Genomic DNA, 16561 nt, shown 5'->3' with positions numbered 1-16561 from the left:
GGGCACAGCTTCTGCATACTTTGTGAAGCGGACGATCTTCATCAAGATTTGTATGCCTTTTTCATCTCAGCCCATTCAAAGCGTTTCAAGATCCTCTGCTATATTTTAGCAATCCTTTGATGGCCCATCTGATCATGTGACCTGAATAATAGTTCCGTCTAATAAAGTTGCGGCAACACTATCGCAGTATATTTGTACAGGGTTTTGTCCTCGTATCTCCACATGAGGCAACCACCCATCCTTATTCAGATAAAACCGTCCTTCCTTCTGCATGCAATATCGTCTCAAGATCCGATAACTATCTTGCTCCAGATCTGTCTGTCTGGTACCCCGTTTTCTAGCCAGCTTTTCGAGCTACTTGTCATAACATCATTTCTCTGCGCTCCTAGTCAGTCTGAGATTCTGTATCGCGCCTTCATGTAAGTCTTCATGACGCTAAGTTCAGTACTCAGCTCATCGGGCTGATGTGTGTCATCTTCCATCTTAACACACCAAATCTTTGACAATGGCTTTGTCTCCTCTTTGACTGCTTCCTTCTGCGTTGATAAGTTTATTGAACGCTTTGACACCGCTATAATCTCAAAATCATCTGCCGCGTTATCAAAAACTTTCTCCCTCGGGAACAGGTAGCGATCACTATCAGGGTCTTGATACATCTCCTTATCCAAGTCTCCTGCTCGAATCGCCGCAACAGTGTGTGGATTGCCAACTCCGATGCCTCAGATCCCGTGCTCCAGTTCCTTATAGAGTACGTGTCAACATGGACACTAGAGTCCGATTTTGTCTTTCTACTAAGCCATTCGTCTGGGGATGCTAGGTGGGAGAATGAGCCTGTGCTACCTGAGAACGTCTCATGAGCTCCATGGTAAGCTCACCTATAAAAGCAGATCCATTGTCTGAATGGAACGTCATCGGACATCAATGTCTAGCTGTCCAAGTACTGATCAGATGATCGCATGTCTCTTCGACTGAGACCGTTATGCAGGGCACAGCTTCTGCATACTTTGTGAAGCGGACGATCTTCATCAAGATTTGTATGCCTTTTTCATCTCAGCCCATTCAAAGCGTTTCAAGATCCTCTGCTATATTTTAGCAATCCTTTGATGGCCCATCTGATCATGTGACCTGAATAATAGTTCCGTCTAATAAAGTTGCGGCAACACTATCGCAGTATATTTGTACAGGGTTTTGTCCTCGTATCTCCACATGAGGCAACCACCCATCCTTATTCAGATAAAACCGTCCTTCCTTCTGCATGCAATATCGTCTCAAGATCCGATAACTATCTTGCTCCAGATCTGTCTGTCTGGTACCCCGTTTTCTAGCCAGCTTTTCGAGCTACTTGTCATAACATCATTTCTCTGCGCTCCTAGTCAGTCTGAGATTCTGTATCGCGCCTTCATGTAAGTCTTCATGACGCTAAGTTCAGTACTCAGCTCATCGGGCTGATGTGTGTCATCTTCCATCTTAACACACCAAATCTTTGACAATGGCTTTGTCTCCTCTTTGACTGCTTCCTTCTGCGTTGATAAGTTTATTGAACGCTTTGACACCGCTATAATCTCAAAATCATCTGCCGCGTTATCAAAAACTTTCTCCCTCGGGAACAGGTAGCGATCACTATCAGGGTCTTGATACATCTCCTTATCCAAGTCTCCTGCTCGAATCGCCGCAACAGTGTGTGGATTGCCAACTCCGATGCCTCAGATCCCGTGCTCCAGTTCCTTATAGAGTACGTGTCAATATCCGATTTCCTCGAGATAGTCTGGGCAGATGAGTCTACCGTGGAGCACGTCTCCACGGCAGATTCGATCTGCTCATCCATCTAAACTCCCCAGAAATCCCTTTCTATTTCTTTGTGCTGAGGTCATGAAAATTTGAAAGTAATTACCTCAATCCACATTGACACCTCCGCGTTCGTTCAATTTGACAATTGACACTGCTAATCATTCAAAACAGTCAATTATCCTGCCAAACTGCTTCAATAAAATATCGTTAATGACATCCACGACTTGCATTTTTCGGAATATTTCTTGTTGAATGGCACATTGGCTTGTACCAGATGTTTTTCCATCTATGTAGGTGTAACCTTCGCCCGGAAATACATATCGACGGAAAATAAAGCTAGGTTCTAAAACGACTGGCCAGCGTCTTAACAAACCTCTACACGCTTTTCACCGTCTCTGCCAAAGCAAGTTCTTTTGGTGGTCTTTCTAACATCGGGTCGACAAAATCGTTACTGTTTTCGGCTTCGATCAGAACGCTCTAATTAACTTAAATACATGCAAAAATAGTGAGCTCATGGCTGCGTCTCAGTTTCTCCAGACCACGAGGTCACTCCTAAAATCAGGGCTACTACTTATTTAGTATATTACTATTGTTTCTGTTCAGTAGATAAAAATCATCATCTCCATCGAAGATGGATCAACCATTTCCCTCAACTCCTAGCTTCTCATAATCTGAAACCGAAATTAGATGTTATTAATTCAATTCAGGACTTGATCAGAAGCTGAAAGTTCAAAAAATAGAGAGTTACAGTTTTCTCCCGAGACGCTTCCGGATTCTGAAATCCGGGCATATAAAGCTCTTATTTCTTCTCGGAAGGCTGGACACGTCGTCCCAATGCCCTTCCTGGTTCTCGGGATTCGTGTTGTAATAATTGTAGCGGCAAAATCGTCACAAATTGGAATGGTCTGATAGTCGTTTTCTGTTTCAATCTCGATCTGTCTCTCACACTTGTCGCTCACCGTTTTTCTCCACGAATTCTGTTGTTCTGTTCTTATTTTCAGTTGTCGCAATATTTTGAGGTCGTCACGTGTCTTTCTTTTCAAACGAAGTTTTAAAAATTGAAATGTCAGTCCAAAATAACCATTCCGCGTTCGTCAAAATGATATTGTGAATTAGCCTAATTGTTGTGATAAACTTATTAAAAAGATTGATTTGTTCAAATTTAGCGCTTGTGTGTTTTCATATCATATGCGCGCTGGGCTTTCCTCTTCTGATTATCTAACCAAATCTCGCCGTCCCAGCCGTAGGCGAGTGAAGCTTCCCAGGCGTATCTAGACGCAAGAAGGAGTGAGCAGGTGGAACTACCCTTTAACAACACCACAACCACAGGTTGTACCGTTCCTATCTATCAATTTTTCGTTTTTTTTTAAATTTTTTTTTAAATCTCAGATTTAAATTAAAATCCTTGATTCATTGGCCATCCATTCCCCCAACTTTCTATGTAAGAGCTTCTCCGTTGCCTTCGCTGTCTGTGTTTCAGGTGGATGCCCCGATTTCAGGCAAGGCGTATCCCTGACTTTTCACAGAAGCTTGTAATTGGCACATCAAAGACAAAATATATCAAACCAGCTCTAGTAAAATCTACAATTCACTCTTACCTCGGCACCACACTCCAAGATCTGCATGAAACTGTTTTGCAATACAGACCAAAGCGCCTTAATACGGTTACCATTTTTGCCGGGCTCAATGATAATAGGCTGCATCCACAAGAAGTTGAGCAAAAGTGGAAAAACTTAATCAACCTAATTACAAACAAGTTCCAGCCCAAAATCCTGATTATCCCCAAAACAAATCAAAGCTTCAATAACAATGATGTTAACCGCAAACTCTACATTCATAACCATGTGCTGTTCAACTTAATCAATAAATTTGTTCATCCACACACACTAATTGTTTCAAGCAATCTTAACTTAAATCTAACCCCTCAAATGATCTGCCGAGACGGCATCCACTTCCCGTTCTTTGGTAATGAAATTTTTACAAATTTTCTTGCTTATATGATTTATAAATTCTCTTGATAATCTGAAGATACTGTTCCTCCTCAAATAATGTCCGATCAAACACATTGTATCATATGTAACAACCACCTACGCGGCCGCGGAATATGGTGCACAACATGCGCAGCCTATATGCATGTAAAATGCAGCGGCCTTAACCGAGCAAGCGACCACGACGAAAATTTCAGCTGCATTCGCTGCACCTCCCTGATTACAGGCAACACTACAACTGACATTCAAGCCCCTCCAACTCAACCTAAACACGCTCCTTCGACTAACGATTAAAATCCTGCCATTGCGAACAGCAACGAAACTATAACAGCCACACCCAACCCCAGGTCAAATCCCACACTTGAAGTAAAAGATAAAATAAGAACAATCTACAGCCAAGAAGTGCACTGGAAACCAGTCTTCATGATCCTCGCAAAAAATAAAGTATTGTTTAACCTTATAGAAACTCTAAATAGAACCCTCAACTCGTTAACTGAAACACAAGAAAAAACATACGCAATGCAATGCACGCATCAATGATTTTCCCTCACCTCATGTTCACCTTGACCTTTGAATGTTTCCTCGAGTGAAGGAACTCACTTAGTTTAAAACAGATAATTCATAAAAACTTGATTAAAACATCGTCAGTCCTAGGCACAAATCGGAGAGTGATGATTCGATCTCCAAAACTATAGCTAGAAGGCTTAAGCAATGGCATAAGGGCGAACTGGACGAATTCTTTAACGAGGAAAAAGCGCTGCAAATGCGCTTGCTAAAGAGTAAGAAAAACAAAGTAGAAACTGAAGCACAGCAATTTAATAAATTATTGAACACCGGAAAAATATCGAGTGCTATTGCTAAATTAACTGATAACTCCAAGGGAGTTCTTTCACTTGAAGAAACCGTCAAAGGTCAAACTCCATCAAAATCGAGAAACACCCTCCAGCAGAGCCAGTAAAGAGCAACTATATAACATCTTGCTGGGAAGATACAATCCCTTTCCACTCATCCACGTTCGTCCAAATAAACGCCCAGAAAATTAGGAAGGCTGCTATGACAACACATGGTTCTCATGGACACTCAAGTCTGGATGCAAATGAGTGGAGACGCATACTAAGGCACTTTGGTCAACTGTCAGTTGAAATATCAAAGACACTAGCCAAAATCGCACAGAAAATAATGACAGAAGTAATAAGTCATGAGCTTCTTGAACCATATAATGCCTGTCGACTAATTCCACTTGATAAATTCCAGGAATTAGGCCAATTGACATAGGCAAAATCATCCGTAGAATAATAAGTAAAACAATCACAAAGTGCTTAAAAAGCGAACTTATGGTAATCGGATCGATTTACCAACTAAGCCTTGGCCAAAAATGTGGCATCGAATATACACTTCATACGCTTAGGAAGCAATAAGAGAAAAGAGATTCCGATGCAATACTACTGATAGACGCTGAAAATGCGTTTAACTCCCTAAAACGGAACCTGGCTTTAAAAAACATTGCAAATATATGCCCTTCGATACTACCAGCATTACAATACTCAATTCTAATTCATCCAAATTCTTCGTAAATAAAAATAAAAATAAAAAGTAATCCTATCTAGAGAATGAAGGATGGAGACCCATTAGCAATAGCAATATACGGGCTAGCCACTTTACTTATAATAAAACTAGTCAACGATAACAGCCCAACACAGAAATGGTATGCAGACGATGGGAACGCAGTAGGTAAACTGAAAAGCCAGCTCATTGTAAATGATCAAAAATATAATGAGGCGATAAAAGTATTCAAAAATACCGAAGTTGAAATGAAGAAAGGGGCCAGAGTACTTGATTCTGTCATAGGATCCAAGACTGAAAGAAAAAGTTTCTTAGAAACTCAGTTAGAAGAACATAATAAAACACTAAAAAAACTTGGCAAGATCGCGAGAACATCACCACAAAAGGTGTACTCCTGTTACACCAAAAGGATACACAAGGAAATTTATTGTTCTTAGCTAGAACTAACCCCAATACCACAGAAAACATGCAGGCCTGCGAAAAGATACTGCTGGAAAATCTAATTCCAAATTTGATTGGTAAAGATAGAATCAGCCATCAATTCAGAGATATTGCTTCTTTGCCACTGAAAATAAGTGGTCTAAATATCGAGCTAGCTTCTGACTATGGGAGTTCTTTAAAATGGTCAACTAAAACATCGTCAGTCCTAGATACATACGACCCATTAACAGCTATACCTGAGCAAGAAAAAATCTATACAAAAATTAAAACACTTAAAACTGAAAGAACAAACCAAAAGAGAACTAACATTTTCAACAACTTGAGCGACATTAAAAAATACGCACTTGAGTTGGCCTACGAAAAAGGAGCCTCAAACTGGTTAAGTGCAGTGCCTCTTAGCAGTTAAAATTTTAACCTGAAAAAATCCGAATTCCGGGATGGAATTTATCTCAGATATGGATGGGAACCAACCAACATTCCATTCACATGTGCATGTGGTCAATCTTCCGAACTTAACCACGCCCTTCACTGTGCAAAAGGTGGATACACCCACCTGAGGCATAACGAAATCAGAGATACCTTTGCCACCCTCATGAGCGAGGTTTGCTTTGATGTTGAAATCGAGCCGAAACCTCAGTCGTTTCAAGGCGAGAACTTTGTAAACATTTGAACCACAACTGATGAAGACGCTCGACTAGATGTAAAAGCAAATGGATTATGGGGCTCAAGATTTAGTCGAAATTTCTTTGATGTCAAAGTGTTCAAACCGCACGCAAAAACTTCACGAAGACTACTGAAAGACGCCTATAAGTACCACGAATCACTAGAAAACTCAACAACCAACAGCGAGTTCTACAAGTCGTACAGAGCAGCTTCTTCTGCCCGCTCATTTTTGGCTGCACTGGTGGTGCCGCACCAGCAGCTACTCGGACAATTCAGCGGATAGCTGAAAAAACTTAGTGAAAAAAGGCATGAAAGCTACGCAGAGACAATAAACTATATAAGAACTAAGATAAGCTCGCGCTGCTCAGGAGTGCTATCCTTTGTATACGGGGTTGCAGATCACTGCGTAAGACGCAATTCATAGACAATTCAATTAGTGCTGTTGTATAGGAGGGACGGTTGAAGTAAATACTTTGAATGACAATGCATTAACGACAATGCATTTAGCCTAATTGTTGTGATAAACTTATTAAATAGTTTCAAATAAAAGGAATGAGTGATCAGCGATGACAGGACGATCCGTTCGATCAAATTCATCACCATGCGGGAAGCAACGATACAGATTTGGGGGACTCGTTGTTCAGAAAGGAGTCTTTTGCGGAATCTGCCTTCACTGGTTCCACTATTCCTGTGCAGGGACAACAGAAAGATACGTGAACAACATCCCACGAGAAGAACACTTCGTGTGCCCGACCTGCCGGAACCAGCCATCGGGACTAACGCAGGCGATGAGTGACCTAACACTGCGACCGGACACAACAAAGGAGGACACGAATCCTTGGACGTACAGGGACCTGCCACCCTACCAGCACATCAATGATGGTAATCTGAAGACAACGAGAGGTATGAATTTGCCACATGATGAGCTGGTAGAATGTTTTCACTCAATCGGAAAACTGCGACAAAATCTATTTGCCCTACCGACTGGCAATGCCGGGAACCAATTCGTCGCAGAGTTGGTGCGCTTATTGCATACCTTTAACAGCAATGTGCCAGGTGCTAAAAGTGCTCTTTTTGCGTTTGCCGTAATTCCCCAACTCCTGTTACAAAAACCAGCTAAGCAATCTAAAAGCCGTGACCACTTGGAAGTTTTGCAACGTAGAATCAACTCTTGGCATGACGGTGATTTATGTATCTTACTGAAAGAAGTGAGGGAAATACAGCAACGTTTTGATATCGATATTAACCGGGCCACTGGGCCCAATAAAATTGACGCTAAACGTTATAGCTCCCTTATTTTAAATGGTAAAAACAGCACCGCTACCAACATGCTGGAAACTAATAGCAAGCCACTAAAAATTACGACCGAGGTTCTTGACGCGCTTAAACAGAAACATCCAGCTGGAGCAGACATCAAGCCCGGTACAATTCTTCATGGACCTGTCGACAGGCCCACAATAGCCGCTAGCTATAATCTCACGGGCGAGCTCATCCGAAAAACGGCACTCAGGTGTAGTGGAGGGGCCGGGCCATCCGGCGTAGATTCAGTCAACGCTCGTCGCATCCTTTGCTCCAGAAGCTTCACCGGAACGAATGACCTCTGCACTGAGCTTTCTAGTTTGGGTCAGTCCATGATGCGATCCAACATCGACCCTAATGCTTTGGCTCCCCTCCTTGCTTCCCGTGCTAATGCACTGGACAAAAACCCAGGCATCAGGCCTATCGGCATAGGAGACGTTTTCAGACGGATCATCACTTCTGCTATCATGAGCATAATGAAGGATGAAATCCGTAGCACCGTGGGCCCTCTCCAGACCTGTGCTGGGCACCCCGGCGGCATCGAAGTCGCTGTTCACTCCATGAACACCATATTTCAGAGCACCGAATGTGAGGGCATCCTCTTTGTCGATGCCGAGAACGCGTTCAATAAATTGAATCGTGCCGCTGCTCTGCGAAATGTCCAGGTTTTGTGTCCCAAGCTGGCCAACTTCTTCTCGAACACTTATAGACAGCCTTCCATGATGTTTGCCGGTAGCGAGATGTTTCTTTCTGAGGAAGGGACTACACAGGGAGATGCTGCGGCCATGTGCCTGTATGGCATCGCCACCATTCCCCTGGTATTCATGAAGTCCGACACTAAGCGTGTCTTCTACGCCGACGACCGAGCTGGTGCCGGCAGACTTAAGACCCTCCATAGCTGGTGGAACGCCCTCGCGGAAGAAGGGCCTGGATACGGTTTCTACCCTAACGCTAGCAAAACCTACCTCGTCGTCAAGCCTGAATTTTTCGATGCCGCCACTCTCCTTTTTGAAGATACTGGTGTTAAGATTGCCACTGGCCGTAAGTATCTTGGAGGGTTTGTCGGCGATGAGAGCGAAAAACTGGCTTATACCACTCAGAAATGCCAGGAATACTGCACTCTCGTTGAGAGACTCTACGAAGTGGCTGAGACTGAACCACACTGTGCTTTCGCTGGATATACTATTAGTCTACAGCGAAAATGGGCATACGTCCAACGGGTCGTTGACACTCCCTCCGATACCTGGACCCCCCTTGAATTCTCTATCAAGGATAAGATGCTTCCCTCTCTCTTCGGATGCGAGATTTCCGACGAAACCCGTACTCTGACGTCGCTACCTGTTCAGTTAGGCGGGATGGCTATCGAGAATCCGACGTCTTACGAGCGGTTTCGGTTTACCGGCTCACAGGCAGCCACAGCGTCATTAGCCACGCAAATAATATCGCAGGAAAGTACCCTACAGACTAATAGCTATAGAGAAGGAGCGCAGTCCATTAAGCGCGCGAAAAGAGAGTTGGAGAAAACAACTCACGTTGACCTGATGTCTACAGTCATTGAAGAGCTGAAACTCATCAACTCTGGAGTTTGTGAAAAGGGCGCTTCTCACTGGCTAACGGCGAGACCAGACAGAGATAACGGTTTCTTATTCAGCCGCCATGAATTCCGTGATCTTGCAAGGATGCGATGCGGAGTGAACCTCGAACACTTGCCCACGAAGTGTGTCTGTAGCGCAGACTTCAGTATTCAGCACGCCCTTCAGTGCGCTACCGGAGGCTTTGTCGGACGGCGACACAACGATCTCCGTGACCTTTTAGCTGGCGTCTTGCGTGGAGTCTGTCCGGATACGGAAGTTGAACCTCATCTTCATCCCCTCAATGACAACGATAACGTCAGAGGGAACTTGAATGACGGCGCCAGATTGGATGTTTCTGCTTCGAGTTTTTGGCAGCATGGCCAACGGGCATTTTTTGATGTTAGAGTTTTTAATCCTGTAGCCCGTAGCAATGCTGGCGAACTCGCGCAGATTTATCGTAGACATGAACGCGAAAAGATCAATATGTACCAGCAACGTATTTTGAACATCGAAAACGGCTCATTTACACCATTAGTTTTCAGCAGTCTGGGCGGCGCCTCCCCTCTTACCTACAAGATGCTATCCCAACTAGCCTTTTTAATTGCAATCAAAAGAAATGCTACCCAATCTGAAGCCATAAAGTGGCTACGCATTCGCATAAATTTTTCTTTAATGAAAAGCATCTTGTGTATCCGTGGCACCAGGAAACCTAAATATTTTATATGCACTGATTTTAATTTTAATGACAACCTGTTTAATTAATCCTTCCCGACGCGGTTTCCTGTTTCCACCCGTTTTGTACGTCATCCTCTTACTGTTTTCCTGTTACTGTTCAGACAAGGTAATTTACCATTCTTTTCTCAAAAAATTAAATGCTGACTTGACTTAATTCATGCAATATTGTTTATTGATGTATTTGCATAATGCTGGTATGGGCCCTATCCAGCTTGTGCACCACCGTACCTAAACGGAAGGCCCCCTTTTATAATTTACCTTTTTTTTATTTGTTAAAAAGATCAATGTTTTCCATTTGTCAGAGTTTTGCTTGCAGCTTTTTCGAGCAACCTTGAGGCATGAGTTCTTTAGGGAAATTAGTTTTGTGCATTGAGAAATTTTCCTAAATACGCTAGTGGACAAAATTAAGCGCAAGTTCAAGATCTGCTCTGTAAATTGCCTGTTCTCTAGGTCCAATTTGGACAACAGTTCCTATGAAATTCAGTGAAATGTTTACAAAGACGAAGAGCAAATGATCAGAGGTACCCTTTATGAAATTATCAATACTTCTTTTCAATGACTTAACCAAAGTATTCTGGGTCTTGAAATACTAGTTTTCCTCATCTGTACTCAGTTTTTCATCGCAGTGAATTCTTTCTAGAATAAGCGGAATAGAAAAAATATGCGACGTGAAACATTCTCAGCGAGAAATTGAAATAATTAGTGTGAAAACTTTACTGAACTCGGATGTTTCTTACTTTTTCACGGTTAGTGCAGATGAGGAAAACTGGCATATTCAGACCCGGGTTACATTGGTAAGTCATTCAAACCAAATATTGATAGTTCCATAGAGATTAGCTCTGGTCTATATGCTCTTAGGAAATGTTGTCCAAATTGGATCTTGCACACAGGCAGTTTAGAGCGTAAAAACTTGAATTTTTGTTTAATTCTGTCGACTGGTGTAGGTCCATTGCTCTTTAAATTGTTTTGTCTGTCTGAACTTGTTTGCTAAAAGATATAGTGGCAGCCTATGGAAGAGTTGCATGGGATAAGTGCAAATTTATCTGACGATTCATGATTTTGTGCATCATGATATTTTAGCAATGTGCATACGCTTCATTTCGAAATGAATGAAATGTTTTTTTTTTCAGATCAAACATTCTGATTTCTCAAAAATGGCCGTCGGAAAGAATAAGGGATTATCTAAAGGAGGCAAGAAGAAGGGATCCAAGAAGCCAGTCGATCCTTTCTTGAAAAAGGAATGGTACGATGTTGTGGCACCTGGCTTCGTGAAGACAAGATCGTTCTGCAAAACCATTGCCTCAAAGAGCCAAGGACTGAAATTGTCCAGCGAGAACTTGAAGGGCCGTGTGTTCGAAACCAATATTGCTGATATTACTGACAGCGGAGAGCAGGGACACCGAAAAATCAAGTTCATCGTTGAAGAGGTTTCGGACCGAAACTGTCTCACAAACTTCCACAGTTTGTGCTTGACGAGAGACAAGCTTTGCTCCATGGTGCGAAAGTGGCAGACTTTGATCGAGGCTGTGACCAAGGCTAAGACCTCTGATGGATACGAGCTGCGAATGTTTATGATTGGCTTCACCAAGAAATCTCTTAATCAGGTTAACAGTTTGTTTGATTAACTTTTTCTGCACACGATTTCAACTACTAGAATTGTAGTGACATATTGCGATTTGTTTTAGGTGAAGAAAACTTCCTACGCCTCTGCTCAGCACATCAAGAAGATCAGGCGAAAGATGGTTGATGCCATGAACCGAGAGATCCAAGGAAACACTTTGAAGGATTTGCTGGCGAAGAAGATTCTGCCTGACACTATTCCCAAGGAAATCATCCACGAGTGTCAGTTCGTCTACCCTCTACAGGATGTACACATCCGAAAAATAAAGGTGAGAAACGTTGCAGAGTACTTCTTGCATTATTCATCATTTCTTGCTGATGTATACAAAAAGATTATTTGGCTTAAACTATTTGAAGGAAACATACGCGTAAGAACGTCTTAAACTGTTTAGGTTACTCGAAGACCTGCTTATGATCCCAGCAAACTGATGGAACTGCACAGTCAGATAATGGAAAAGGACGTCGCTGGAGGAGCTACTGAAAAGATGGAAGTAGAGGGTGCTGTGAATCTGGGCGGAGCTGAGCCCCCAGTCTTACAATCTGTTTAGACTGGACTTTCCTCTTGAATGTCATTTGATTTGTCGTTGGAATTTTAATCCCATATGGTGCATTTAATTCAATGACTCTGACAGCATTCTTTTCAAATTTTTTACAGCGCGGATCATTGGTTAGCTAGTCGAAACCATGAGGCTTTTTTGAGCATTGAATGTGGACTTTTGGTTACTGGGATTTTTCAACTCAGTTCGAATTCAGCAAATTGATTCATGATATTGATATCTAAGTAGGCTTCTTAATGGTTTTTCAATATGTTTATGAAGCTGCTCTGAGATTTTGTTACAGTTGAATTGGTTTTGATCATTTGTAAAATTTTCAGATAGTATGGGTGGTGACGGGCGTTTATTCGTCGGTCGCCTCAGCAAAAACACCTCAGAACGTGAAGTTCGCTCAATATTCTCTCGATATGGCGAAATGTCTCGTTGTGATGTTCGGATTGGCGTCGAAATGGGATTTGCATTTGTAAACTATTTTGACAGACGAGATGCCGACGATGCTATAAGGCGGGAAAATGGGCGTGAATACCACACAAAGAAAATTGTCGTTGAGTGGGCGAAAGATGATGAAGGACCAGGAGTGAAGAGGCGTGCCGGACGCTTGGACAGATCCAGTGATTCTTGCTGGAAATGTGGAGGTCTTGGGCATCATTCAAGAGACTGCAGAGGTGGTGCAAGTCGCCGGCGTTCGAGATCAAGATCACGGGACAGACGCAGGAGATCGCGTTCAAGATCATACGATGACAGAAGACGGCGACGATCCTCAGAAAGACGAAGTTCTCGTCGCCGACGCAGAAGTCACAGTTCACCCATACGTGACAGAGATTCAAGGTCACCAGACAGAGATCGATCACGGACGCCACGTCGAAAGAAGCGCGAGAGACGAGAAAGCAAACGAGAAGAAAAACGAGAAAGGTCAGGAAGTGCAAAAAGCGAAGCAAACGGAGAGAAAGAACGAACGACTAGTCCAAAACAGAGCCGTGAGTCACACAGTCGTACAAGAAGCCGAACGCGTAGTGAAACTGGGTCCAAGCATGAAAACGGGGACTCATCTGCTGAGCCTATACCAGGTACGGTCGAGGAAACTGCATCCCCCAAAGATGCCAAACGATCCAAGTCACGATCGAATGATGCAAGTTAAATATTTATCTGCACTAACAGTCGTGGGCAAGAATAAGAAGCTAATTTGGCTGTTAAAAAGTCAAAAGACTCAAGCCATGCTGTTTTTGGTAAATCACCATTTTTTGTTAATGTTCATTTCCTTTTGAATATAGTTTTTGTCACTTTCGAGTAGTTCAGGAGGCAACTTGATTGAAATATTGATTGTTTTTAGGACTCCGCTTTCGCCAGTTAAACCCTGATTAATGATCGTCGTTGCCCATGCTGATCCAACCCCGCCCAAATCGAACCACAAAAGTGCCCGCTTGGCCGAGATCTTTTGAACACGAAACCCAGTGCCCAATGGTCTCACGGTGAACCCCTGAACCCTTAAGACCACCCTTTTATACCCGTCGCTATGATATACCCGTACCCTGCTGTCGCGATCACGGCGCCCTCTTGGGAACAGAGCCTTCCAGGTCATGTCACCCATCTGGCTTTTTACCCGTGCTCCAAGAATGGCCATGCACTGCTGTAATTTTGACCATACACGAACGAACAGGGACGTGATGGTTAACCCAAACCCAGCCGGCCGTGAACCCAGCCCAGTCACGATCCGATTGAATTGTTTGGATTCCATTCATAATTGCTCTAAGACAAGTACGCGGCGCGTTTTTATATTGACTGGCTTTGGAATCTAAGTCAATTCAAGAAACCTTAAAAATATCGTAGGTTGTTTCGTTTTTCTTATGACAAAATGAATGTTTTTTTTTTACACAAAAGACTAACTTTCAAACTTTTTTCCGATTATTTATCCGTTGTCCTTATTTGCAGCAGCTTTTTTTTCCTGTCGATGAGCTGAACTTTTGATACTCCGGGAATTGCCAAGCATTTTAACCCAACCGTTGAATTGTTTTTGTTTCGATCACCTCACATGAGAACACTGATACTCGTTTTTTGATTACTTCATGGTAAAGCAATGTAAAACTGATCATAAGTAATCATCAGAAAAAACCGAAAAATTATTTGTTGAATGTTTTCTGGCACTTGGATGTTCACCAATTTATTAATTTTTTTGTCAATGAAAAAGCACTTTCCTAATTTTTCCGTTTTGTGAAAACAAACATCAAACTTACCGAAACTTACAAAAATGATCAAACTTACCGAGGCCCTCTTTCTGGGTATTCGCACGTTTCGCCCCTCACACATTTCGCCCCCTCAAAAATTACTGGCACATTTCGCCCCTAAAACGTACATTAAGAAAGCGGCGTTAATTAACTGTGTAATAAGTAAGGGCTGAAACGTGCGAGGAACAAATGTGTGAATTTATTAGGGGCGAAATGTGCCACTAGATTTAAGAGGGGCGAAATGTGTGTGGGGGCGAAACGTGGGACATTCTCTTTCTGCTATCCCTTCATTTTAATTGATCATTTTTCATGGTTGCTTGTTTTTTTTCCTTCAAACAGCATGTCAAATAAAATCATCGAATCAAATAATAAAAAACTGGTCAGTTCAAGCTCGGCGTCTGTTTCTCTACATATATTACAGAAATGATGTCCAGTTCTTGGACGAGGCGGTATCTGTCTGTACTATATGCAAGCCCGAAACTCAGTCTTCGGAAAAATTTTTGTCGACCCGTTTATTTTTGTCAGTTGAGATGCAACATCACAGACTATTTGTTTTCATTTAAAGATTTGTTTTGTATTTGGAAGTCCTATTGATATATTCCTGCAATATCCTTGTCTGTTTTTTTTTCGGCGTACTTTTCAAGAGCTTTCTTCTGATCTTAGCAATTTTGCTGTGCTTGAAAGTTGTTCTTGTGATTTGTTAAACTTTAACTCCATTATTTTTTTTCATTGTTTTTTTTTGGCAAATTAATTTCGACTGATCGGCTTAGTCTCCTTATATTGCGGCGTTTAAAGAGATGTTTTTTTGCATAATATTGTTTGCTTAACAAATTAGCTCAAAATTTTGTCTTTTTTTCAGTTCAACAGCCCTACCCAAGTGTTGTTGGCTTAATTGCCGCTCGGTAAATGGTTCTGAATGCTTGTTCAACGCTAGTGATTATTTTTAGACATTTCTTAAGACGAACCATTGATTTGTTTATCTGTGCACTAATCTTTGTTTTATCCGCTTTATTGATGGCTGGTGTTTGGAAGGTGCACCTAATGGTCAAGACTCGAATTTTGTAGAATTAGGAAGTGCAGTCTCGCCTCTGTGTAAGTACATTAGAGCTAGTTTTTTTCTTGCTGTTTTTACGCTTCGCCTTTGTGAAGATCTGGTAAGAATCCCAACTACTAGAATGACGGCCTAATTTTTTCGTCGCGGTCTAATTCATCGCGAAAAGAATAGAAAGAACTATGATGTAGGATGGGCTGATTTCTGTTACTTCAAAGAAAGCTCCCAAAGAGGAAATATGAAATCAGTTTAAACTTGAAAAAATTATCTTAGTGTCGAAGAAATTGGTCCAAGTTTTTCGGAGCTTTTGCGAAGAGTGAATACTTTTGCGGAGATTCTTCAGTTCTGTTTGAACTTTGGTTAACTTCACAAAATAAATAGTTAATTGCTATCCTTTGAAAATAATTATTACCGCAGTCTGAGCGGTTGCAAATTTTATCTTTTTAGAAATGATAACGCTTGCGATTAGCAAGCGTTATCAAATCGGAACAAGGATAGCCGGCTACTGTGCAAATAGCACAATGTTTCGACCATAGTCTTAAAAAAATACGACAATGTTTTTTCAAATTTTTGTCGTTTTTTTTCGACGTGGTGTGATAAAAAGAACTGAGCAGAAAACCGGGGATCAGGTATATTCGACAGGCATACTAAAATAAGCAAATTAAAAAACATATTTGTAGAAAAATTACTAGAAAATCGAAAAAAAAATAATCAAAAAACAAATTTTGCAGTTTTTTGAATTTTTGAAAATTTTGAGTCCAAAAAGGCGCTAAAATACTCAAAGTAAACTAAAGATAACCAAGTAAAATAAAATTGTCACGTTTTAAATTAAGCTATTGTAAGCGTTGAAATTCAAATAATACTGCTCGCTTTATTCGCTCGAAATAAGAATCCAGTTTTCAAACAGTTTTTTTCGACACTGGGAAAACTTATATGAAATGTTCAAATGTGGTTCGAATCACGACTGTAAGGGCTTTGATATGGTATATCACTCAATCCAGTCCAATCATTATTTGTGGTACCTGATTTTGCGTGGAAAACATAAAGAAAAAAACTAAAACAG

The 16561-nt window shown here is 41.7% G+C and overlaps 3 protein-coding genes across 6 annotated transcripts in view; 2 read left to right on the top strand and 1 right to left on the bottom strand.

The window, feature by feature from the left end:
- LOC134841170 (calcium-dependent secretion activator 1-like) overlaps nucleotides 1-16561 on the bottom strand; it is a 570701-nt gene that overhangs the window by 264254 nt on the left and 289886 nt on the right. The window lies entirely within an intron of this gene.
- On the top strand, nucleotides 11177-12305 carry LOC134842068 (small ribosomal subunit protein eS1-like). Its single transcript, XM_063858223.1, has 3 exons — nucleotides 11177-11655; nucleotides 11737-11940; nucleotides 12064-12305. The coding sequence occupies exons 1-3, from the start codon at nucleotides 11206-11208 to the stop codon at nucleotides 12217-12219; spliced, it is 810 nt and encodes a 269-aa protein (XP_063714293.1). The 5' UTR covers nucleotides 11177-11205; the 3' UTR covers nucleotides 12220-12305.
- Nucleotides 12550-13509, top strand: LOC134842721 (probable splicing factor, arginine/serine-rich 6). The gene has a single exon (XM_063859179.1). The coding sequence runs from the start codon at nucleotides 12551-12553 to the stop codon at nucleotides 13361-13363; it is 813 nt and encodes a 270-aa protein (XP_063715249.1). The 5' UTR covers nucleotide 12550; the 3' UTR covers nucleotides 13364-13509.

The sequence above is a fragment of the Symsagittifera roscoffensis genome, chromosome 3 (genome assembly GCF_963678635.1).
Source record: "Symsagittifera roscoffensis chromosome 3, txSymRosc1.1, whole genome shotgun sequence".
In the NCBI taxonomy this organism is placed as follows: domain Eukaryota; kingdom Metazoa; phylum Xenacoelomorpha; order Acoela; family Convolutidae; genus Symsagittifera; species Symsagittifera roscoffensis.
This window is presented reverse-complemented; position numbering and strand designations above follow the sequence as displayed.

What these genes read in the sequence shown, in the direction of transcription:
- LOC134842068 (XM_063858223.1), top strand. Translation starts at nt 11,206, where the DNA reads ATGGCCGTCGGAAAGAATAAGGGATTATCTAAAGGAGGCAAGAAGAAG. An exon ending in CCAAGAAATCTCTTAATCAG is followed by an intron (nt 11,656 to 11,736) that starts GTTAACAGTTTG and finishes GATTTGTTTTAG; the next exon opens with GTGAAGAAAACTTCCTACGC. An exon ending in TACACATCCGAAAAATAAAG is followed by an intron (nt 11,941 to 12,063) that starts GTGAGAAACGTT and finishes TAAACTGTTTAG; the next exon opens with GTTACTCGAAGACCTGCTTA.
- LOC134842721 (XM_063859179.1), top strand. Translation starts at nt 12,551, where the DNA reads ATGGGTGGTGACGGGCGTTTATTCGTCGGTCGCCTCAGCAAAAACACC.